We start from the raw sequence: 26,416 nt of genomic DNA, 5'->3' as shown, positions 1-26,416 counted from the left end.
TACATTTTTAAATATACTTTTTAAATAATTAAGTTTAGATTTTACATTCTTGGACTTGAAAAAGGAGAAATTTGGAGGTTTTCTGTATGTATGAAAGTTAATTAGTGTGTATGGGGGGGCACTATCTCATTCACTCATTTAAAGCTAAATATCTCTTGTTCCTATTGTCGAAAATTTTTGAAATTTTGCATGGAGGTTTATGTATTAGGAGGAAATGTTTCTAAAAATTTTCGGACCATTGGTTCGGAAGATATGGCCCACCCATTTAATATCCCCCGAACCCATCTAAAGACGTATAAAGGTAAAGAAAAAATTATTAGGAATGAAAATAAATAAAGAATGTCTGAAAATCCAGCAACAATGTCGGAATTTCGGGCAAATATGAAACTATAAAACGAATGAATCATGTCATTAATAAAAAGTTAGTGCATTTTACAGTTACTTTCATTCTACGCTCTGATTGGTTGGTTTAAATTTCAAAAAAATTTAAATTAAATTTCTTTAAGTATGCGGTTAATTGAATTAATATAAATAAATATTTTTTAAAATAAATGATTTAAAATGTCTTATTTTTAAATTATTTATTGTCAAACCTTTCAACAGCGGCCACTGACGAAAACGTAACAAGTGGTCTTTGTTCACAGATGGCCGTTATCGGAGGTTCAAGAATAAATATCTTAATTTATTTTGTTTATTTTAATTTTTAGTATATAATTTATTATTATTACCAATTGAAATTTATCTTACTTCGAAAAACTTATACGATAAACTAAATAGTGTCAATCAAATTTACACCTACGCCTCACGAAGGCCCCATACTTGATTTATAACCTTTTCAAAGAAAAAAAGAAATTTCATTTTAAAGAGGAAATGGTCCCGGAAATTTTGCGAAAATTGTAGTGTTTGTGTGTACAGTAATATAAAACAATTAAATAAATTTTTAAAAAGATCTTAATCAGGCCCCTTATTTGCTAGGGCCTGGTTTGAAATTAAATATAATATAACAATTAAATTTAACCAATTAACGCTTCGGTAATGCGTCCGTCTATACGCTACGCTCTAGAAAATACGAAATCACCAGTATATATAGGGCCTTATCTTCAAAAAAAATTATAAAAATATATTAATACAAGTAGATTTTTTCCATAATTTACCAATATAAAAATGATTTTATTATATATGTTTTTTATAAAGAGGCTAAGTTTTGCTTTTATGTCTGAAGGCCCTACGGATAGACCTGCTGGCACCCATACTATGTGGGCCTCGCTATATGTATTTGTAAGGTTTATATAAGATTAATTTTATGTATAATTAATTATTTTATAAAAGTTTCTGTACTATTTTAGACGTACGATTGTAAGAATCCAAACAAAGAAACTGCACCCGAAATGAATTAATGTATAGAGGAAGGAATATAAATTAATAACTTAAATTTATAAGATTAAATTAAATTAACGTTATAACGCAATTATTATCTGTATAGCATCTTAAAGTAAACAGTATATTAACTGTTTAAAAGTTGAAAGATATCAACTAAACATCTCTGTCTGAACTTCGTCATAAGACATCACTTGAAAGAAAATTGAGTGAGTATTATTCTATTAATAAACTAATATTTTTAAACGAAATATTATTTTATGTGCAATTTATTTAATTAAAATTTATACAAATTTAAGAAATTAAAGTTTAAATTGTACTTATTTAAAGATTGTAAACTTTATTGCTGCATATAAGTTTATATACTGACATTACCCGGGTTGAACTTAGAATTGTTATGTCTCCAAGCTGTAACATATAATAGGTCTTTCCCATCTACTTGATGTGAGGCCCTAAGCCACCAGAATATACAGTGATTATATGTATATATAGATCTTAGTATTAATTAGTAGTATGGTGATGTAGGGAACAGCGTTGTCAAGTACTGTACATAAATAGACGAAAGTTTTATAACTTGTGGCACTGTACACCGAGCATACCTCATTATTAAGTTGGTTAGCGTTGGTTAGCGTATGATAGACAATGTTCAGAATAGATATTTCGTTAAAATTATAAGCATTCTAGCTGGTTTATATAGTAGGATCTTATACAGTTGTACCACCTTATCGCATGGTCATATTTCAGTTCTGTTTAACAGCAGCTATACTAATATAATTTTATTGAAACACAACTAATATTAATTATAATATAATAACTATATCTATACTAGAACACAGCTATACGCTTGTTTTTTTGTATTAATTCAAGCAATCTTATGTACTGTACTACAAGGTTTAGTTTCATGGGGAGATTCAATGCAACACATGAGGTGCCTCTCAGGAGGACTTTCTGTGGTAGACAGACTCCAATTTAGATGTTAAATAAGTGAAGGAAAAATGGTAATGATTTATGTGAATTTTACGATAGTTTAGTTACTATTATTATTTACTCACTCAATTTACATTTTGGCTGGTCAGTGCCGAGCAACTACAACTACTAAATAATGGTAATTGGTCGCGAGTTCGCACCTGATCAAAAGGGTGGTCACGTAGAGTTTTTTGTTTTTCTTTACGTGCTAACACCTAAGAAGGGATCAGCTTCTCACAGAAAGGCCTCTCGGGAGTCCTGGCGTCGATGATGTAAGATAAAATAGGGTATTGCTGTATATCTTTTTCTGGTGTATACGCTACCGGGCTTGCTCTAAACAACGAGGTGAAATTTCGTGAGCCTTCTGGACACTAAAAGGGCCTTTTCTCCAAACCCATTATTTGTTCGGCCAGGCCCACAATAGGGCTATTGGATGTTAAGAGTGGGGCCAGAACAGACCTCCCATAAAAAACTCGTGACGAATTGCTCGCTGAATTGGATTCGGGATCCTCTAGAGCGGAGACTAAAGTCTTAATTAAACAGAAAATTTTTTTATTCTAATCTTATCCCCTAATGAAAATAGGACAACACAGCCAATTACAAAGTTGTAACACATGAAAAATTAGATACTATTACCCTTTAGTGCATTCCTATATATCAAGCTGGATTTCAGAATGAGCTGTCAAATATGACAGGTAAATGCTTCACTTCACAACACAAAACGTAACATTGCATCTCTGCATAGCACAAGTGCAGTGGGGTTAGGTTTAGGTTAGCAGTGATAAGGCTATGCAAATATTCCGATATAATAAAAAAACATCGAGTACCGTTAAGTAAAACTTAATATTTAAGAATGCATTAAAAGAAAGTAACAGTACGTATTTTTTATGTTTACGTAATTTACAGTGTTGCCCTATTTTCGTTAGGGGCTAAAATTACAACACCCGTCCCTAGGTAGGAGATACCGAAAATTCCTACCATCGTTTAGGCATTAGGATATGCCCGACATAGTATACATCAGCAAAGATTTTGAAATAATTGTCCAAAAAGTGATTTTTGTTGCACACTGTATAATAGCCCCTTTGAAAAATTTCTGACATTTTATGCAGTATCTTATGGAAGTACAGGTATAGCTAAGTTTTTTTGTAATATTTACTATAATACTTTTTACAGAATGATCCATAAACTTATCTATCAAACACTGCTCCACAATTGAACGAATTATTCAAATATTAATCAAATCAGCATTTGTTTTCTCTCATTTTAACGATTTTTGCATCATGTAAAGCACAATGGGTCTGCTTATTCTCCAAATATAAATTTCTGAGACTTGTTTTTATGGAGATATTTCGAAAATAGATTGCATCAAACCAAACCACAAACTTTAGAGATTTTGCATTGTGATACGAGGATCATAATGCAAAATCTCCAAAGTTAAGAACTAAAGAATCAATTTAAAAACTTTGGAGATTACATCACGATATAAAACTTCTCTTGAAGAGCTCAAGATCTTCAAGAGGAGTCTTATATCTTGATGACTGTCTGTTTGTCCTTCCTTATTCTCAAGAACGGAAATAGATACATTAAATTCAAGAACAGATATGGAAAATTTATGGGCAGAAGGCCACATTAACTATGTACAAACTTCCGATGAAAACCGGAAATCGTGTTATTTTAATTCAAATATTGAAAGGAGTTAGATACACGATCGGCACGATTCTGTTGCTATCAGGAAAAGTATGATGTACAGGGGCAAGCCATTACTAATTTGAGGTGTATAGCATATATTTTAAATGAAATAAATTAAAAAATATGATTAAAAATTACAGTCTGGCGATGTCACAACACATAATTGCTCATTTTATTCTACTGTATTTAAATATCGATAAACAGGTTTTTGAGTTTCCTTTCTTATCCCTTTAGGAACAAATTTGACTATTAAGTGTTGTAGAAAATTATTCAAGATGATATTTAAATGCTGTAAAGTGACTGTTGACAAGAAGATGCTACCAATGAAACTTCATTTTTTCTTTTACGCTTTGGGTAAGGAATAATTATGCTTCAGATAGAATTTTTGCTTTATTTTACAAATGATTAACTCTTTTTATTTTCAAATTTTCAGCCCTAGGGTCGGTGTTTCTTTACTTCTCATTAATAGCAAAAAATATCGGGATTAGTGTTACAGGAGTAGGAATAACCTTTACTATAGTTCCATTCGTTACAGTGTTAATTAATCCGATATTTGGATGCATAACTGATAAATTCAAAAAAATTAAATTTTTCATTATGCTTCTGGCAATTCTTCAAACACCCATTTACTTTTCCATCAATTATATTCCTGAAATTGAAAAAGAAAAACATGTTTTCTCTGACGTAAAATTCTTATGTAATAATGATAATGATTCTATGTTCATTGAATCTGCAAAGTTTCTAACAATAAATCCAAGCAATAAAACTTTAGAGTGTAATTTTGAATGTATGCCCTGTAACAACAGTGACATGTTATGCCACAGAAGTTTTAATATATTCAGTAAATCGCCTATAAATAATTCAAAAATTATGCAAGTAATTAATACAACCTTGGAGGATAATGCCACATCTTCCATCTGTTATGAAGAATGGAAGGAAAATTGCTGGGCAACGTGCTTCATGGATGAAGAAGATAGCAATTCATTCCTCCACTATCAGTTCTGGTTGTTTGTCTTCCTAACAGCTTCTGGTATAATTGTAACTGATATTATCATAGCTTTATCGGATGTTGCATGCTACGAATCCCTTGAAGGAAGAGTTAATCAGTTTGGTAAACAAAGAATGTGGCTTTCTATAGGATGGGGAGTGATATCAGCATGTACTGGATATATTGTAGAGTTAGCAAATATGAATAACAAGGGAAAAACCGATTTTTCTGTATGCTTTTATATGATGTTACCATTAATGCTTTTAGATGTTATAATACTTGGATTTACAGATATGAAAAAGGATAAATCATCAAGCCATATATTAAGGGATGTTAGGAAAATATTCGTAAAACCTCATCCCTATTTTATTGTTCTTGCTGTATTTCTTGTAGGAGCATTTGCTGGTATACAATGGAATTTTGCCTTTTGGTATTTCGATGAAATGGGTGCTAGTAAGATTTTAATGGGTGTCAGTTCAGCGACGATTTGTATGTTTAGTGAAGTACCATTCATGTTTACCTCTGGTTGGATTATTAAAAGAATAGGAAGAGATAACTGCATGTGTCTTGCCTTTATAGCATATTCCATCTGGTTTTTAACTGCTTCGTATATATATAACGCTTGGTGGATTATATTACCTGATCTGACTCAAGGACCGTGTTACGGTCTTTTCTATGCTGCTATGTCGTCTTATGGGAAAATCATAGCTGCACCTGGAACTGAAGCTACCATGCAAGCAATTTTGAGGGCCTCGTTTTTTGGCTTAGGTAAGAGTGCACACTTCTTTCTTACATTGAATTTCATGTAAATATGTTTTATTACCATAGCGAAATGTTTGTAATCAACTTTCATAACAGAAGCTAATTTGTAATTAGCTTCTGTTATGAATTAATAATATTTTTTATTATTAATAATTAGAAGTTGACACATGTATATTAAAACATGTGACAACTTTCCCCTTCCCGTATCCCATCAAACCCTTCCATTCTCAGCAAAGATTCAAATTTTTACTGAAAATACATAGGGGTTTGATAGGATACGGTATGCAACACATGGGCTATCTGCCAAGGGAGGTAACACGCAGAAGAAAACGTATATTCTATGGGAATTGGCTCCTATTTACTTGGAACTAGTTCCTATATAACGACGTGAAGAAAACCCGAAATTAAAGGACGAACCCGTGACAAACTATCAGTGTTCAGTGGTGTTATCCACTAGAGCTCTAGTAGAGTTGAAGAGTTCAGAGAAAATTTCTAACGACATGTAGTAAGAATATGGACTTCCAAGACCTATAGAACTGAAATATTTACATCTGTCATTACAATGTCAGAATATTTGTGCAGTCTTTCTCTTATTTATTATTTTTGTTTTAATTTTGTTTATATCGTTTACTTTTAATCAAGATTTATGTTGATTTTGAATGAGAGCAGATGTCAATTTATTTCAGAATTATCTCTATAAATTAGACATATAAATATACAGGATTGGTGGAAAGTAACTAGGCATTGAGAAATTGCAAAACTTTTTGTAATAATAATGCTATCGCAACAAAGTTTGTATGACACGTACAGTACATCAATCAATTATAACTCCTGTATATCACTGGTATGAGCAGTAACCGTAGGCTCGCGCAGTGGCAAAAAAGGATGGCCGACTGTTTGTCTGTTCAGGAGCGAGCTCGGACTGCTGCACGATATAAAGTGTGGAAATCAGTGGTCTTTGTGCAGAGATAGTGGGTTGTAGTAAAAGGTTGTCATGCAATAATCTTTCCGAAAACAATCAAGAGTTGTCATTCGAAGCTAAAATGACCACAGATTCGGCCAATTTTCCGTGCAGACGAAGTGCCTGTCCAACCTCATCACGACCAGAGGAAAACGTGTCGTTGGTAGACGGCACCAGTACCTGCGTTGAAGTTTTAAGTACCTATCCATGTTTCCATTCAGTGCGGTAAATGTCTAATAATTCTCTTCAACTTTGCCTTAGGAAAATAAAAATTATAGTGATTTCTCAGTACTTAGTTACTTATAACCCAGAATGTATAACTTTAAAAAGTTGAAAATGTGTTATTTAATGTACAGGCGTCGGTTCAGGAAGTTTACTAGGAGGAATCGGCTTCGAGAAATATGGCGGTCGAATGACATATCGTTTTACAGGATTTTTTACTTTGGGTGCTGCTGTTGTATATAAGTTCATAACCGTGTTTATAGCGGGAGAAAATTCTGTAATAGGAGGTATGTTTTATGTGTAGCCTACATATTTATTTATAAAATAGTTTAAGTATCACCTAATCAGATATCAGTGATATTGAAAAATTGTTTTGATATAATATACTTTACTATCATATTTTCTAAATAACTACCAAAACCTTGCATACATTTTAATTTTTAAAATAAAAATATTTTTAACTTTTAAATACAGTCAAACCTCTAAACAACGGCCACTGACAGGAACATGAAAATGGTCATTGTTCGGAGGTTATTTTTGTATGCATTTCAGGAAAAAACTCGCCGTTTAGAGGTGGTCTTTGTTGGAAGTTCGACTGTATTAATTTTAAAGAAAATTAGTTAACACCTTTGTTTCTATAAGTGCTACCTTCAAACATTCCTTTCTTAAAAACATGATTTTCAGAATTACTATCAGTTTGTAATAAAGGAGTGTTTTAGTATTGAATGATATAGGCTATCATTGTCTGTTGCATCTTGATTCTATCCTGTCGCCCGATTCATTAATAAATTGGAAAAATCAAAAACATGCTTCTTGTATATGATTTTTTTAATTATAAATTATTTTCTGTATTTTAAACAGTATAACAATTTTCTATTTTATTTTATTTATTTTATATTTTTAAAGATAAGAAAGAAGAAACCGAGGATAAACCTAAACTGGAAGACTTATCCACATGTAAATAATGAGAAATTCGTTCCGTTAAATTGGAATTATACAAATGTGAAAATATATAATCGAATATTACATCGGAATTTATTTTTCAAAATTTATATTATTTGTAATAAATGTATTATAATTTATTAAATAATAAAGTGATAAATGCATAATTGACTAAAATCATTTAAAATATTAAGATGCGCAAAAAGCTACATAAAATTAGTAGTCTATTATATAAAAATTTATTCAAAAAATTCAATAAAAGTCAAACCTTTCTGTAAGGAAGGTTGTGTGAATTCCTGTAAAACCATTCATTTTACAGGAGTAGACGTGGTGTGATTGAAAAACTCGCTTTCCGTTGGTCATGTCTGTATTGAAAATATAGACATGGCCGTATGTCATATGTCACATGAATCAAATCCTCGCCTATGATTGGCTACTTCGATATCGAAACTAATAGAATAGGATATTACTACTAAGTGTTTTTGTGTGATAAGTACAGTATAGTAGTTTTGTACGTGTATGCAATTTATTTAATATAGGGTAAGTACTTCGATATTATCAGATACAATATTCGCGTCGTCAAGTAAACAGATCAGATAATTTTGTATAATTATAAGAATAAAATAATAAAAAATAGCATTATAAAATTCTATTACATTTAAATTTCAATAATAGAACCAAATTACTACAAATTTAGATTATTTTAACTCTTTATTAATGTTCACAAAAAGATATTCTCAAAAATATAGGAAGATAGGAAGATAGGAAATTTTTCGCCTTCGTAAATAAGTGTTTAACTTGTTGTTGTTTCGGTCGATATAAAACAGAGAAATTGCCGAAAAGTTCATCAAATGTAGAAAATTATTATCTGTTTATTGATATGTACAGTATACTATAGTTAATAGAATTATAATACAGCAAAACCTCGAGTTAACAGACTAATTCGAACGAGGATGTGTCCAGTAAAGCCGAAAGTCCGTTATATAATACGGTAGGTTTTCGGAATGCGTATGTTGAAAACCTAACAAACTAGTTAATCTGTGTTTACTTATGTAAATAAGTATGCTTAAGAAGTGTAATTGAAAGAAATTTGCCAGCGCATGAATTACCTGGGTATATAACCCATTGTTTCTAAAACCAATCTTAGATATCTCTTCCTAAAACACTCCTGATTTTTAATGAATAATAAATATATAGCGAATCAACTGATTTTCAAATTAATTTTTAAAATATTTACAATTTTTCTATATAAAACTTTAAATATAAGTTATTATTATAATTGTGCAAAAGTCAATTTCATATTTTTCTGGACAAAATATACAACAGAGCTTTTTAAAACCCAAAGAGCTGAGCTTTAACAAAGAACCAACCTCTAAATTCCTCTAAGCGTGGAGGGCTATGCGACTATACAGGGCAGTCGGTTGTATTGTACTTATATGAGGCTCTAACAATAAGAAATCATAAGCATTTGTAAAAATCCCACCTTAAAACATACAAAATAAAAGCTTTAGGCGTAAACAGTCATATGATAGTCTGTCTATCTGTTTGTCTTTCCTCAATCTCAAGAATCATACTAGATAAATGAATTTAAAGATCACATACAGAAAGCAAGAGGCCCCGATTAACTATATACGAACTTCTGTTGCAAACCGAAAGTCACGTTATTTCACTTCAAACTTTTCCCGTGTAAGGTGTTAGATAGATGACTGGCATGACTTTATCGTCAACAGAAAACGTATGACGTGCAAGGGCAAGACACTACTATACTTAAGTGCATTGTGACGTATTCTTGTGCGTCTGCTTTTGTGCGTAGCAATTTAAATTTGGCTACGCCCAAAATTAGTGGAAGATGATCCGACGAATTCGGGTCTCACTATCTAAGAGAAATTTCTTAGAAAATATCTTGTAAGACTTGTCATTTTAATTTAAAAGTGTTGTTTCAAATCAATTTCTGAAAATGCAACCCGAATTTAAATTGGATACTTCAGAAAGAACATCAGAATGTCAGTTTTGTTGCCATTGTTATTCGAAATATTATATTTTATGTATTTTATCTTAAATTTATTAAAATTTACGTATATATAATTAATGATCATCTTTATTTGCATTAATATGCTGGCTTTACAAGTTAAATACGAGTATAAAAGCTTAACAATATATTTTGAAACTGTGATAAACGTTTCAGTCATTTAATTTGAATTCGCATAGAAAATAACATAAACATTTATAAATTTTGAATTATTCTTTCGTAGAAATCCATTTATCTATTGTTTATTGCATACTTTTTGCAAATAATTAGTCGACATGAGGGTATGTAGAAGCAGAAAATGTTCTATCGACAAGAAAATGCTACCGATGAAACTTCATTATCTTTTCTTCTCTTTTGGTAACTTATCTAATATCAAATTAATATAAACAATATTTACATTAATAAATTCTCTATATTGTTTATTGTTAATTTTCTAGCTGCAGCAGCAGGTACAGATTACTTCCCACTAATAGCTAAAAATATTGGAGTTAGTGCAACAGCATATGGTGTGACGTTTTTGATAGTTCCGTTTCTTACAGTTTTTATTAACCTAACTATTGGATTCATTACCGATAAATTCAAGAAAATAAAATTCATTATCATCTTCTTGATTGTTTTTATTACCCCTGTTTGCTTTTTAATTATTTGTATTCCTGAAATTTTAAAAGAAAATCGTATTACGTCTGATGTAAAATTGTATTGTAATGAGAGCAATATGTTAATTTTCATTAATTCTTCTGAATTTCTAATGAGAATTCCGAATAACGAAACTATTGAGTGCCAAGTAGAGTGTTTAACTTGCTACAACGATGATATTTCATGTCGAAATGTATATAATTTAATTACTGAGCCATTCCTTAATCCGTTCTGAAACCTTAAAAGTCAAGAACATAACCTTTCAGAATGAATCTTCATTCTGTTTTCACGAATTACCTGATAATTGCACTGCTTCATGCTCCGTAGAAAATCATAAAATCAATTCATTTTACTACTATCAATTTTGGTTATTTGTCATATTTTCATCACTAACTATTATTTTATTTAACAGCCTGATATCCTTATTGAATGCTGCTTGTTTTGAATCACTGGAAGGAAGAGTTAATCAATTTGGTAAACAAAGACTTTTACTATCTCTTGGATGGGGAATGTCTTCTATGTCTACCGGATATATTGTGCAACTAGTTAATGTCAATAACGCAGAAAAAAACCAATTTTTCTATAAGTTACTACATAATGTTGCTTTTATTTCTATTCGATATAATTACAATAATGTTTACAGACATGAGAAAAGAAAAATCCTCAAACAATATACTAAAAGTCTCAGTAAACTATTTGTAAGAGCTCATCCTTTTTTCCTTGTTTCTGCTTCATTTCTTGTAGGAGCATTAACTGGAATAAAATAGTATTATGACTATTGATACTTGGAGGATTTGGAAATAAGCTATTAATGGGATTACACAAAGGAATAGAATACATTTGAGCTGATGTACCTTTTATGTTTATTTCTGGTTGGATTATCAAAAGAATTGGAAGAGATAATGGCGTGTGTTTGTCTTTTATTACCTTATCTATTCATTATTTTACTGCTTCATTTATTAGAAATCCTTGGTTGATTTTGTTGCCCGATTTAGTTCAAGGACCCTCTTACGGTCTTTTCTACGCAGCCATGACGTCGTATAGGAAACTCGTAGCACCACCTGGAAAGGAAGCGACTATGTAAGCTATTCTAGGAGCATCATTTTATGGTCTAGGTAAGAAAAGCTACTTTTGTTTTAATTAAATATATTCTAATTCTGATTGTTGTAGGGTTTTGATTATCCGTCTTTCGGTTATCTGATTGAACAACACGAAACAATTATTCAGTGTTGTGCTGTACGAACACGTACTATTTAGGCCATTCCCAATACTACTTTTTCGAGCTCAATCTTATTTACTTACGCTTATTTATGCCCAAATAATACTTTCCTTAGGTAAAGAAAAGTGTTATATGCGTAGTAACCTTAACAAATCTTCAAACATGACACTTGGTCACATAATCACAAGCAGAGATTGTATATTTAGTATAACAAGATCACAAAAAAATGCTTTTGAAAGATAATTATGTACATGAAATGACGGAAGAAAATTTTGACAATTTGCTACTATTGACACAAATAGAAAAACGAGAAAGGGAACGGGTGATGATGTAGAAAAAGACGGACTATCAACCCGAATTGATTTAATAAACTCTGCATGACCGGATTAAGAATGATGATGATTATACTTGACATTGGAATGGGAGTAAACAACGTGAAAGAAACGATTCACAACAAGATGGGCATAGCGAAGAAATTCATTTCTTTGCTACGTCCATCTTCAGAGCTTTAAGGATTTAAAGCTTCGTGCAGTTACGCTGACAAAAAAAAAAAATAGAACATTTGATAACATGTTATTATAATTCTGACGGGACATGGCCTCAATAAGAGAAATTGTGATGCAAGTGTCATTTATTAAATTCTTGCAAACGTAACTTTTATATTTTGCCTTCATATATACTAAACGATGTATCTACTTAAATTAAAATTTGACGTTTAGTATATTTCATTCGAATTGACACTTCTACATAATAGTTATCGTGTTGGTTAGACTGTAAAATTATTATTTGTAATTCACACTTATATTGGATTTTCATTAAATTTGCAAGACTTTTCGTCTCTTCTTCACCTCGTTTCTGAAATTTTTCATACACACGTCCCATTTGCTCCGGATAATCAAATTTCTACTGTATTTAAATATATGGATATTTTAAATTTTAAACTCAATAGTAATTACATAACAAAATGTTAACCTAATCATTATAATGAGAAACATGAAGAAACACGTGTTCCTTAAAGCGTCTGCATACATCCTATCTCCATTCATAATATTTATGATAATCTTATATTGATTCTATTCAAAGATTGTTGGTAAGTCTCTTTAAAAAAAGGATAGCGGAATCTACGGATTGGAAATCGAACTCGAGTCCTTCCTATATTTGAAATAAGAAAAAATTTGGCGCCTCTGTTAATACAGTTATTGCAATGGATTGAATTTTCCGCAACACATTCAGATCTTATCAGAGAAATATAGGGCATGTCTCATTGCACAAGGGCACTCCTTGTGGTTCTAAGTTAATAATATATAAGATTCTACTTTTTACCAAATAATAATAATGTAAAAATTCAAAATATTAAGCTGTAATTTCATCACGTGAACTTTAAGTAGTGATTTACTTAATTTATATGTGAACCCTGCTCTTCTGCCCATGTCTTTGTATGCTCTGATTCCTATTGAGTTATTTAGCAAATTTTAATTCCTTCGCTGCAATGCGTTACAAATAATTTTGTAAAGCATTTTGAGGAATATTATAATATATAAAGTATAATCATCTAATTTAATTTAATTGTTTTATTCTTCTGTTTTCTAGGTATAGGTACAGGATGTCTGTTGGGAGGAATTGGTTTTGATAATTATGGTAATCGGATGTTTCTCTTTAGGTTCAGCCAGAATATACAAATGCATCACGACATTTATAGCGGGAGAAAGATCTGTAATAAAAGGTATCTGTGATAAAGTTTATATTGTAATTTTGTTGGTACAATATAATACATATAGAAGTATTCTGTTCTAAACAAGTGCAGGATCTTGATAATTACTATCAGTTTTTAACAAATAACTCCTTTTGTATTGCTTAAGGGCAGAAGACCCCGATTAACTATATTAGTTCGATTTTATTCTATTGCCTGATCTGTTAATAAATTAGAAAAGAATATATTTAAAAAATGCTTCTGATATATGATTTTTAATATAAACGATTTGCTGTATTTTAAGCTGTATAATAACATTTTTATGTTTTGTATTTTTAAAGATAAGGAGGAGGAAAACGAGGAAAAAGCTGAACACGAGGAATGTTATCCATGTGACTGAATAAGAAATTCGTTTCCGTTAACTTGAGTTATTTAAATGTGAAAATATATAATCGAATATTATACCGGAATTTATTATTAAAATGTATATTATTTGTAACAAATGTATTATAATTTATTAAATATTTGTTACAGTTCATCTTCTTTAAGTCGAACTGAGCTGTCTACATGTCCATGGCACAGTAAAATAGAAGAAATCGTTGGCACTTTTAACCCAAACCCATCTTTACGCTTACCTTTCACCTTTCGATAAGTTCGAGACCTTTCTTTTCTCTTATATTCCGTGTAAATACAGACGAATTAGATGAACACTACGACTCCATGCCTGAGACAATTTTTTTTGCAACTTGTAATACAGTAGAGCACCGATTATCCGAACCTCGATTAACCGACTTATCGGTTAACCGACCGCGTTCTAGTCGGCAAATTCAAATGTCCGCTAGTGATGTGGCGCTACAATATTTGGTTATGTCTTGGCTACTTTAATATTATTTTTGTTAAATTTTTGCATGTTTTAGCTGGCAGCACTGGCTCGACCATGAAAGGGAGGCTAGTATTTAAACCAGACCTAATACACTATACTAATAATGTATTTTTTCATACTTTTCGGTTATCCGACTAACTCCAGTCCCCAATTAAGTCGAATAATCGATGCTCTACTGTAATTGTTTTTCGTTATTTGGTATGAAGTTTTATATTAAGAAAATTTATTTTTGAATATATATTTGTTCCGGCTGCATTTCTTGTAGAAGCATTAACAGGAATAAAATGGTATTATGACTATTGGTATTTGGAGGATTTGGGAGGAAGTAAGCTATTAATGGGATTACACAAAGGAATAGAATACATTTGAGCTGATGTACCTTTTATGTTTATTTCTGATTGGATTATCAAAAGAATTAGAAGAGATAATGGCGTGTGTTTGTCTCTTTTATTACCTTATGTATTCATTATTTTACTGCTTCATTTATTAGAAATCCTTGGCGGATTTTGTTACCCGATTCAATTCGAGAACCCTCTTACTGTGTTTTTTTATTCAACCATGACCTCTAATGGGAAATTCATAGTACCACCTGGAACTGAAGCAACCAATGCAACATACTATTCTGGTAGTAGCATTTTAGGGTATAAGTAAGAAAAAGATCACAGCTTCACAAGATGAAAAATCGCCTGTTTTCTTTTTAAGATAAAAATGTACAAGAAATGGTGGATGAAAATTTTGACATTTTTTTACTATTGATACAGATAGAGAGCTAAGGAAGGAACAGTGTTGATGTAGAGAAACAGAATATCATAACGAATTAACTGTCTAAACACTTGTTTATAGAGTTCATGATGGTTTATAGGGTTAAATTTCGGAGGTTAAAGGTCGAGAGAGAAATCATATTTCGAACAGATTCGGACTTATTAAAGATTTTACTTATTAGCACTTATCTACACTATCAAAATTAAACATTTTGTCATTTTATAATAATTAATAATTTAAAAATGTTTTAAAAATAAAATCTTATAACAGATGGCGGTACATAAAATTTTAACTTTTTTGCCTGGAAAGTTACTCAACTCTCTGCTGGATTTTTATTTAAATAACTAGGTCAGGTTTTACTTTATATAATTATAGAGTGATGTTGAAGTGTTTACTTTAAAAATATACAAATGAAACCATTGATAAAATAATTAAATGATGGCCTTTAAATTTGATAAGTGACATAAAAAACATTTATTTATTGGAATTTAATTATTAACGAGCAATTATCTATTCTGACGTGGTCACAATGCCGGGGTACCAAGTTTTAGTCTTGTTAATCGGGGCCTCCTGTTCCTAATCTTTCTATATCCGTCTCGTCTTTAAACTTTCTAACCTTGTTTTCGAGATTAAGTATAGACAGAGACAGACATACGGAATTTATAGGTGCATTTTTTTTCAAATTGCAGCCCAAATATAGCAGATCCCCCGCGGTTACGACCTAACGGAGTTTAGTAAATCATATCGCAGCTGTGGAATGGAATACCTTATTTCTCAGCTTTAGGAAATTAAATAACCCTCCCAAATATTACACAACGCAGACATACAAAAATATAGAAGGTTACATACAGACTAATAACAGGGTATTTATATTGGTCGTAAAGCGAGGGGTCTAGTATAAATTATAAAATTAACAAAAATAAAAATTTTGTGGTGCTGTATAATAATTTTTGCATCAGAGCCCTTGACACCCTTACTCAGTTATTGATTATACTCTTAATATTTCGGCAATTTCGCCCTTGAATAATGTTTATGAGATATTTATCTATAAACAATATTTTTTAAATGCCTTCTTATAAAAACGAATTGTAATTGCAGTGAATAATATGCATTAAGTTGGGTTTTACTTCTTTAATATAACGCTCTCCTATACGCGTGAGTGGACATTCTCCATGGATATTGAACACACAAATAACCATATCACGTGACTTATACATCTGTACTGTGTAAATTCTTATTGTTTGGAATACTTTTGTTTAGCTTCACACTCTATTTAGTGCCAACTTCTGGAGTAAATAAGGGACGGGTCTAAATCGGGATTTAATTGCAATTACAAGTAGAATAAATTTATCAATATTTAAATAAATAGTAAACTGAAAATTTTATTGATTTGCTGTGAAACCGTGTTGTATTGTCTTAGAAGTGTTGAACACAAGATCGTGTTAATAACAATTACATGGCTTTTTCCACCTTTATTTAGTCGATACGGTACACGTTTCGGGCCTTGTGCCCCTCATCAGTCAACTAAAATAATATAAGAAATAGTGTATACAGCGTTTTAACATTATTTACAGGCAAATTGTATAAACATTTTAAAACGTATGTAACGTACCAGTCTTCCCCCAGTATGGCACTCGCACACGATAAGTTTGCACATTACAAGCCCGAGAATTAGAAGGTTGTAAAACCATAAAATTCTTGTACATCTATTTAAATTAAAAAAGGTACATCTATTTAATATAATAAAGTAATAAAATTATATCAACTATTGGGTAATAGTGGGACAGGTTTTTACTATTAGTTATCTTCTTTCTCCTATTAGAGACGATTAATGTACTGTACGTTTTCCAAGTTTGTTTGAGCACTTCCTTTGGTACGTTTATGTTGGGACAAATTTCTAGACAAGTCTTTCAAGTGTTAGCTTTAGTTTAAACTTTTTTCTATTGAGCGGTGTTTGGATTGTGCGATAGTTGAAATTTACATAATAACGTGGAGAGAAGTTGAAACGAATCCAAGCTCTCTGGTGGTGTTTTGTTTTGTTTTTTTTTTTTTTTTTGGACGAAAGTACAGGGGCACAAGGCCCGAAACGTGTACCGTATCAACTAAATAAAGGTGGAAAAAGCCGTGTGATTGTTATTAACACAATCTTGTGTTCAACACTTCTGAAAATTTTATTGTAATCAGAAATTTAATAAATATAGAATAACACACTTTTAGGATCTTATTTTATGTAAACCGCCGTAAAACGAGTCTTCCTATTTCGTATGTTCGGTGTTATAAATTGGAATTACGTTCCCGGAAAAATAATCAAATTATATAATACTAGGAAGAGATAAGTAACAAACAAGAGGATATTTCACACAAAAAATAGAGTAAAAACGGTAGTTGTAAACAATGCTCCCTCTATTTTTTTTCTAGATGAGCGGAACAGGTACTTCTCTGAGCAAAAAACAATTTTTGCTGAGAAGAATCTGAGCAAAAAATTTTTCTGAGCAGATATATATATAAAAAATCTTATTTTTTCCTATAAAAATTAAAATAATTAATTATAAAGTAGAGATTAAAATTTATTTTAAAATATATTTCCATACACAATATTATCTTTTGTCAATGATTTAATCGAAATACACGTAGCAATAATCATGTTGCAGACAGAGTGAGAAATAAGTAAACAACAATTCAAATCAGTGTGCATGCTCGCCTGCGCGGCACATAATTCTCGTGCGCGGCCGCGCAGCATAGAGGGTTGTAAAGCATTGGTGGTAAAGCGATGTCAGTCTTAAAATAGGAGATGCTGTGCTAGAAAATTTATAAAACAAATATCGTGAAATTGATGCGATGAATAGAAAGCAAAAGGAAGTATAAATAAGAAAGAATTATAATAAAGAAATTATAAAAATATATCGTTAGTAATATACGATGGAGAGTAAACTTTTATCACATTTCGTGAATTGTATAGGATAAGTTACCTTGTACTGTGACCTAGAGTAAAAACGATCATCCCTTTCTCTTAGATTACGATTATCTCTATGATCGGAGATGATCGGAAACTGGAGGACGGAATCGACCTATTCGTTACTCCTTTTACCTAACCTAACCTAACCTAACCCAACCTAAACCTAACCTAACCTAACACCATCCAAGTTCAAAGCTCTCTACCGTGTAACGACACACTTCCTATTATACGTTTCATCTACCTCCACTAATCCTTCAAATTAATGCTCAAGCCTTTGAATTACCCTTGTTTCTCAAACCATTCTTAAAATCTCTTCCTAAAAGACTTCTGCATTTTCAACGTACAGTAGAGCGTCGATAAGTGGAACCAGTTGGGGACTGGGGTCCTTCCAGTTAATGATTTGTTCCAGTTTCCGACTTTGTACGAAAAAATACATTAACCTGTCCGATGTTCAAATTTTTCTCCGTTGCGTGTCGCTTCGTGTTGAATTTTCGTTCGATTTTAAGCCTAACGAAAATTTTTATAATAATCATCGAGGCTATCGTATCGTTAAAAATTATTTCTGCATTTTGTACAAACAAAATAAATATATTAAAGAATATAAAAAACATGAAAATTATACTTTAGAAGTAAATTTAGTATCAAAAACGTTCGATTCAGCACGACACAGTCCGACTGAAAATCGTTCCACTTTCCGGCCATTCCACTTACCGACGCTCGACTGTATTTTTCTAATCTCCTAAAAAGTTTGAAAGAATAACATACTTTATACAAGATATTGTAAATTAAACACCGTCTTATTATCTGGGAGTATTACTCTGGGAGTATTACTTACATTCCTATATTAGAATTGAATCAAAATATTCGAGTTTCATGCGCGAAAATATATATAGCAAATCAATTTATACCTATTTTTTGCCTTTAAACATGATTTTCTCCTAAAATTTTACTCCTAAACACTTTCGTTTAGTTACTTTAAATATTCTCCATTGAATAAAATTGATGTAATTAACATTTTAAACGTTAATAACTGTGAATAACAATCGATACTAAATTAAACTTTAAACCTCATATGTTATATAAACTTCTAGATAAGGTTTCCTCGTACAATCTTTCGAAAATGGCCATTGGCATGCGAAACTAGCCACGTATTTATTCCATACACTTAAGAAACTCTCATAAAGCGTAGGTGAAGAACCGCAAAGTAAGAAATGATTAGTTTTCTTTTCTTAAATATTACAAATTTATTAACATGTAAGTTATATTTTAAACGAAATAATAATTATTTATATTATATTTTAAGATAAACATTTAAACGACTGTTTAAAACTTAACAGATATCAAGTAGATATCTCTCTTCGTTTCTGGCATCGTCATTAAACAACATACGGGAATACCAAGAGTATTTTAGTAGGTTTCTTATAAAATGTTTTTCATTTATTATTATATATATATTGGAGGTTTAATTTTAAAATATTTACAATTTTTCTATATAAAATTTTAAATATAAGTTATAATTATAATTGTGCACATTCGCTTCCTGTGTAAAATATAGACTAGACTAATTGAGTATGGACCTCTAAACTTTTCTATACAAAAGGCCTATGCTCATATATAACACACACACCCATGTTGTACATGTATTAGAACCTAAAAGACATAGTTATTAAGCATTTGTATAGGAACCTCGCGCTTTAGGAGGCCTCGACCACACAGATTAGAAGCATAATCGACAGAAGAAAAAGCCTAATGTCTCTTGAAAATGTTAACTTTCTTCTTATAATTTAATATAAAAACGAATTAGTTAAATTTAAAATGAAATAAAATATTCGATTTTCGAGCAAGTAAATAGCGGAAATTAGAATAAATAGTAGAAATTAGCGGATTTATATAAAATATTAAATATAGGCAATTTTGTACGATATCTGTACCGAGAGACTTAAGATAGATAGAGAAGATAGAGATAAACTAAAGTTGATAGAGACAGACAGACAATCCCGACAGGCTTTGCAAATATTCCCAGTTAGTGGGAACATCTACAAAGCCGGACAGAGTATAAGAACCCCAAGAGTGATAAGGAAAATCAATAACTTCAAACTAGAAAAGACTAGAGAATGTCTACTGACTTCGACTTATAAATGTACTTTCCTTGTAATATTGCTATGTAACAGATCGATGAAGAAATTTCACGAATTCGCTAACGATGTACAATAATAAAAGAAATTTTCTCTTGATTCAGTCAAAACTTTTCAAGAAACACCTGACATTAAGCAGAATATAGGCTAAATTTAAATTTTCTAAAATTTATTTATGTATAATAAAGGTATTCAATGATCACCTTTATTTACATCTGTACCTAGCTTTATACAAGTTGAACACGAGTAGCCTATAAAGTTTTAAAAATGAATGTTGAAAGATTAGTAATTAAATTTGAATTCTTCACATAAAAAATAATATAAATATTTATAAATTTTGAATTATTCATTCACAGGAATCCGTTTAATTATTGTTTAATGCGTACTTTTCATAAAAATTCAGTGGACATGGTGATACCTAGAAGCAGAAAATGTTCCATCGACAAGAAAATGCTACCGATGAAACTTCATTATCTCTTCTATTCACTCGGTAATTTGTGTAATATCAAATTAATATAAAAATTCTTTAAATTAATATTTCTTATTATTAATTTTGTAGCCGCGGCAGCAGTTTTAAATTACTTCCCACTAATAGCTAAAAACATTGGAGTTAGTGCTACAGGATTGGGTATCACTTACCTGACGGTCCCATTTCTTGCAGTTTTTATGAACCCAATATTCGGATACGTTACCGATAAATTCAAGAAAATAAAATTCATTATCATCCTCCTGATTGTTTTAATTACGCCTGTTTACTTTTCAATCAATTTTATTCCCGAAATCTTAAAAGAAACTCGCATTATTTCTGATGTAAAATTGTATTGTGATGACAGCAATACGTCAGTTTTCATTAAGTCTCCTCATTTTTTAATGAGAAGTCCGAATAACGAAAGTATTGAGTGCCGAGTAGAGTGTTTGACTTGCTACGACGACGATATTTCGTGTCGAAATGTATATAATTTGATCAGCGAGCCATTCCTTAATCGTTCTGACACCTTAGAAGTCAACAACATGACCTTCCAGAATAATAATTTTGCATCTTCATTCTGTTTTCACGAATTATCTGATAATTGCAATGCCTCGTGTTTCAAGGAAGACCACGAATTCAATTCATTTCACTACTATCAATTTTGGTTATTTGTCGTATTAGTATCATTGGCTCTTATTATAACCAATGCTGTCATAGCCTTATCGGACGCTGCTTGTTTTGAATCATTGGAAGGAAGAGTTAATCAATTTGGAAAACAAAGGTATTTACTATCTCTTGGATGGGGAATATCATCTATAGGTACCGGATACATCGTTGAATTAGCAAATGCCAATAACACAGGGAAAACAAATTTTTCATTAAGTTACTACATAATGTTGCCTTTAATTTTCTTCGATGTAATAACGCTGGTGTTTACAGATATGAGGAAAGAAAAATCGTCAAATAATATATTAAAAGATGTCAGAAAAATATTTGTGAAGGGTCATCCTTTCTTCCTTGTGTTTGCTTCATTTCTTGTAGGTGCATTTTCTGGTGTAAAATGGAATTATGGCTATTGGTATTTGGAGGATTTGGGAGGAAGTAAACTATTAATGGGATTACATAATGCAATGCTTTGCATTTGGGCCGAAGTACCTTTTATGTTTATTTCTGGTTGGATTATCAAAAGAATTGGAAGAGACAATAGCGTGTGTTTGGCTTTTATCACCTTTACCATTTGGTTTTTTACTGCTTCATTTATTAGAAATCCTTGGTTGATTTTGTTACCCGATTTAGTTCAAGGACCCTCTTACGGTCTTTTCTATGCAGCCATGACGTCGTATGGGAAACTCGTAGCACCTCCTGGAACGGAAGCGACTATGCAAACTATTCTAGGAGCAGCATTTCATGGCCTAGGTAAGGATACCTTAATTTTTCTTTTATTAATACATTATAATTTTCATTTCTATCGGTTATATCATCCAGCTTTTCGTTATCCTCACAACTACACTCAATTATTCAGAGTATTGTGCTGAGCCACGCGCAAAATATTTTGCCCATTTCCAGTACTATTTTGTCAAGCTTAACCTTTTTTATTTACGTTTACTTATAGCCTAATAACACATCATTTATTTAAGGGAAAGTGTTGTGCGTGTAATAGTCTTAAAAAGTTTCAAAAATGATATTTGTGTACAACATGATTAGGGAAAGAAATTGGATCACAAAGTTTGACAAGATGACCAAAAAAATCTGTTTTTGGAGGACAAAAATGTGCACGTAATGGTGAAAAATTATTATAAAAATTTTCAACTTTTGATGCAAATTATTTATAAATCATACTTATTTAAGATTTTCATTAAATTTGCAAGATATTATTCTCTTCTTTACCTTCTTTCTGAAATTTTCCATACACAAGTTCTATTTAGAATGAATAATTAAATCTCTATTGTATTTAGATACGTATGTATTTTTAATTTCATATATATTAATAATTTACTATGCAAACGTTAAATGGATAGTTATAATGAGCGTTATGAGAAACATGTTTAGCTTAAAATGTTTGCATATATCACGTGTTGATTCACATTATTCACGTTGATTCTATCCAGAGACCAGTAAGAACTTTTCTAAAGAAGAGAGAGTGGAATCTACATATGGAAAACGCAATAGAAATCCTTATTCTGGGTATAGAAGAGATTTATCGTCTTTGTTCATACAGTTATTTGAATGGAATGAATTTTCCACGAGACATTCTTCACTGAAAAAAGTCCAACCCTTGGTAAAGAGCATGCAGGAGCATTCTCCTTACACAGGGCTGGATTTATGACTCGCTACAGTATGTATTTCTTCCACCAAATAATATCTTAATGTTGAAAATGTGAGAAATTAAATTGTAAACTCGTAGTGTGAGACATAATTTGCAGTTTATTAATTTTTTATTGTAAATCCGGTTTTCCTCTCACCATCTAAATCTGTATTCCTCTGATTCCTATTGAATTATTTATCAGAGTTTAATTACCTAACCGACTACATAACTAATGTTCTCATAATACATATTTAGGAATGTTTTGATATATAATGTATAATATTCTCATTTAAACAATTTATACACGTTTCAATGTTAAAATCTCCTAATTAGAATACAATATATGGCTATGAAATCACGTTTTTACATGGATATCATGGTGTAAATTGTGATTCATTTGATTAATTTCATAATAAAAGTGCATAAAAAATATATAAATATATTAATTACGAAGTTTGAATAATTATAATTTGTTTTCTAGGTATAGGTACGGGATGTCTGTTGGGAGGAATTGGTTTTGATAATTATAATAGTCAGTTGACTTATCGCTTTGTGGGATGTTTCTCTTTAGGATCAGCCATAATTTACAAATGCATCACGACATTTATTGCTGGAGAAAAATCTATAATAAAAGGTATGATTTTTCCTTTACATTTCGGGGCTTAAGATAATAATTATTTTTTAAAAATGTTATAAGAAATGTGAATTAATTGTAACGAAAACCAGCAGCAGTTTTAGTTTACGCGAGATCTTAGAATAAGCAGCAAGTTGATAGGCCTCATTAAAAACCCATATCTTTATGTTAGCTAATTTTATACAAATTCTAAGACCTTTAATATATATACACGAGGGCCATAAAACACGAAGCTCTAGACATAAACACAAATTGCCTTTATAAAAACAGCCGCGATGATGTTAATTTTCAAACAAATGATATTGCGATTTCATGAAATGTCCATTTTTAATAAAATATCTCTTAGAATTGAGAGTAGTTATGAATTATTTAGTGGGTTTTTCTCATTAATGTCTATTTGAAGTAAATATAAACAATAAATGGCGTGCCATATTGTTAATCTACTGATTTTATTAGCGATGTGCAAAAATTTTTTTAGAAATTATAGATAATATCAACACAAATTATTAGAAACAGTTTAAAAACCTTTTCCTACTTCCACTTTTTACATACGTTTCCATGTCTTATACATCTATCTGTTCCATACTCTCCACTTCTACATATTTTGTTATGTTCCACACACTTCCATCACTTCCTCATCTTCTACTTATTTTATATCCTTCCACCTGTCCTATGCGTTTTTATCTCTTCCATACTTAACACTTCTTTCTACCTATTTCTCTCTTTTCCATCTCTTTCATCAAACTGTAAAGAAGTTTGTTGGAAGGGGTATTGACTCAATAGTTTAAAAAACCCATAGTTTAATTGAGAACCTCTATTTTCTCTAATGAAATTCCAATTATTACAATTTCAAATATTAAAAGAAAAGGTTCCAGAGCGTTACTTTTAAATATTTCATAAGTGAAATCTCTTTTAAAAAAGGCAAAGGAGAACAAAAAAGTTTCGCATTAAAGGATTCATTCGTATGAATGGCGCCGTTAATTTTCAGAAATGGTTGTAAAAAACTTTACATATTTATTATTTATTTTATTTAAAATATTTATATAAAATTAATTAAAATAAACTTTTTTTAGAAAGAAAAAGTGTGACAGAGGTTGAGAAACCAAAGCTAGAAGATCCCTGAAAATAGATATTATTTAAGAACTTCACTAATTAAATGTAAATCTCATTAAAATTTGAAAATTTATTAAAAAATAAATAAATTGATTAATATATTAATAAAAAGTTTGTGTAATTTATATAATAATTTATTTTAAAATAAAATTTATGGTATATTAAATATATTTAAAGACATTTTCGCTCGATAAACATTTTAATTGTTAATTATTTGACAAACTTATGAATTGTCTTCAATATAAATTCTTGAAAGAAAGAATATCTTTACAGCCTGACTTTATTAATTATTAATGTAATAAAATATCATAGCCATTAACTGTTTTTCTGTCTCTTAAAATATACCTTTTAACTATATAATTTCACACGGCCATGACTAAAATAAACTAGAATACTTTATACAACTCTTTATAATGGAAAATTTAAATAATGATGTTTATGAAGTGGGCGGTCGTACAGCGAATCTACTGTAGTAAATACGTTTAAAAAATATCTAGCAACGAGTTGTGTAACTTTCCCGGCAACATTTGGTGGCGCCATCTGTTATGATATTTTATTTAAAAACTTTTTATATTTTTAACTATTATAAAATAGCAAAAATCTTAATTTTGAAGGGTAGAAATGGGTTTTATAAAACATTGTAAATGCTAATAACGAGTAAAATCGTCATTAAGCCCCACTCTACTGGAGATACGCACGATCCCCATTATCACCTCATTCTCTCGATCTTTAGCCATCAAAATATAACAGCATCAATTCCCTTACTACACAAGCCTTTCCGCAAAATTTTAGAAATTTTTAACAAGAAGCACAGGAGTTATTAAGCTTCAAATAGGGTGAACAAAATTGTCCCCCTTCCGCATACATACACTAACATCCATACACAAAAAACCCCAAACATTTTGCATTTCTCTCTGATTTTGCATACTTTACCTCTGTTATATGATATATAACAGTCTAGAAAGTAATAATTTGAAATTCTACTTCTTAGTGGCCACACAACCGTCCGAATGGATAAAGCAAACACGTGGACTTTTCCGAGTGTTCTTTACGTGTCTAATAGGCAGCAATTCTCTATAATAAATCTTTTCGTGTGGTACCTTACCCTTAGCAGATTTTCAAAGTGTTGTGTTGCATTATTTCGTTAGTCTAATCGGATTAATTTTTAAATTTATTTTAAAATAATTCAATGTCCTTTTACTATAGTTAATGTATCATATTGTTTGATAATTTAAATTTCAACGGTGCCAAATAAATACACAATTTAATTAAGAAGTGAAGAGTGTCTCAAAGAAGTGGTGGTGGTTTCTAGGATGAAGTGAATTTGATATCTTAATTGTAATAATTTTTATTACAGTATATTACAATACGCATTTACAATAAGCATTTTCACATGACGTATGAAAGTCTCGTGTGTTTGTTCTGTGCATGCGTATTTCGTAAGCCGCCATATTGGAGCCGTTCGTACAGTGAAGCGTGTACCAAGATAAGCGTTACTCTGTAGGATGCAATTCAAATTCTGTAACGCAAAAAGAAGAGTTATTCTACAGAATTCCTACAGTTCTACAACATTAAGACCTTCAGACAGAACTCTATCAATGACGACAAATTTACAGGTAACTTAAGTGTGCAGATTGATAATTTAATTTGATTTAATTGACAAGATTTAACAGATATG

The 26,416-nt window shown here is 30.8% G+C and overlaps 2 protein-coding genes across 3 annotated transcripts; both read left to right on the top strand.

Annotated features, from left to right (window-relative positions):
• The first annotated feature begins 1,490 nt into the window (after window positions 1–1,490).
• Window positions 1,491–8,043, top strand: LOC136982223 (major facilitator superfamily domain-containing protein 6-A-like). Its single transcript, XM_067278664.1, has 5 exons — window positions 1,491–1,586; window positions 4,267–4,386; window positions 4,466–5,788; window positions 7,100–7,252; window positions 7,872–8,043. The coding sequence occupies exons 2-5, from the start codon at window positions 4,308–4,310 to the stop codon at window positions 7,928–7,930; spliced, it is 1,614 nt and encodes a 537-aa protein (XP_067134765.1). The 5' UTR covers window positions 1,491–1,586; window positions 4,267–4,307; the 3' UTR covers window positions 7,931–8,043.
• A 2,192-nt stretch (window positions 8,044–10,235) lies between these two features.
• On the top strand, window positions 10,236–24,865 carry LOC136982222 (major facilitator superfamily domain-containing protein 6-like). Of its 2 annotated transcripts, XM_067278662.1 has the most exons (5): window positions 19,404–19,492; window positions 20,574–20,707; window positions 20,777–22,102; window positions 23,473–23,625; window positions 24,699–24,865. In XM_067278662.1, the coding sequence occupies exons 2-5, from the start codon at window positions 20,596–20,598 to the stop codon at window positions 24,746–24,748; spliced, it is 1,641 nt and encodes a 546-aa protein (XP_067134763.1). In that variant the 5' UTR covers window positions 19,404–19,492; window positions 20,574–20,595; the 3' UTR covers window positions 24,749–24,865. The 2 variants fall into 2 exon arrangements, with proteins under 2 accessions (XP_067134764.1, XP_067134763.1); XM_067278663.1 differs by lacking the exons at window positions 19,404–19,492; window positions 20,574–20,707 and adding an exon at window positions 10,236–10,293.
• Window positions 24,866–26,416: the final 1,551 nt, after the last annotated feature.

Source organism: Centruroides vittatus, unplaced genomic scaffold (genome assembly GCF_030686945.1).
Source record: "Centruroides vittatus isolate TY-2023 unplaced genomic scaffold, ASM3068694v2 contig_817, whole genome shotgun sequence".
Taxonomy (NCBI): domain Eukaryota; kingdom Metazoa; phylum Arthropoda; class Arachnida; order Scorpiones; family Buthidae; genus Centruroides; species Centruroides vittatus.
Note: the sequence above shows the minus strand (reverse complement) of the source record. Positions and strands in the feature narration are given on the sequence as shown.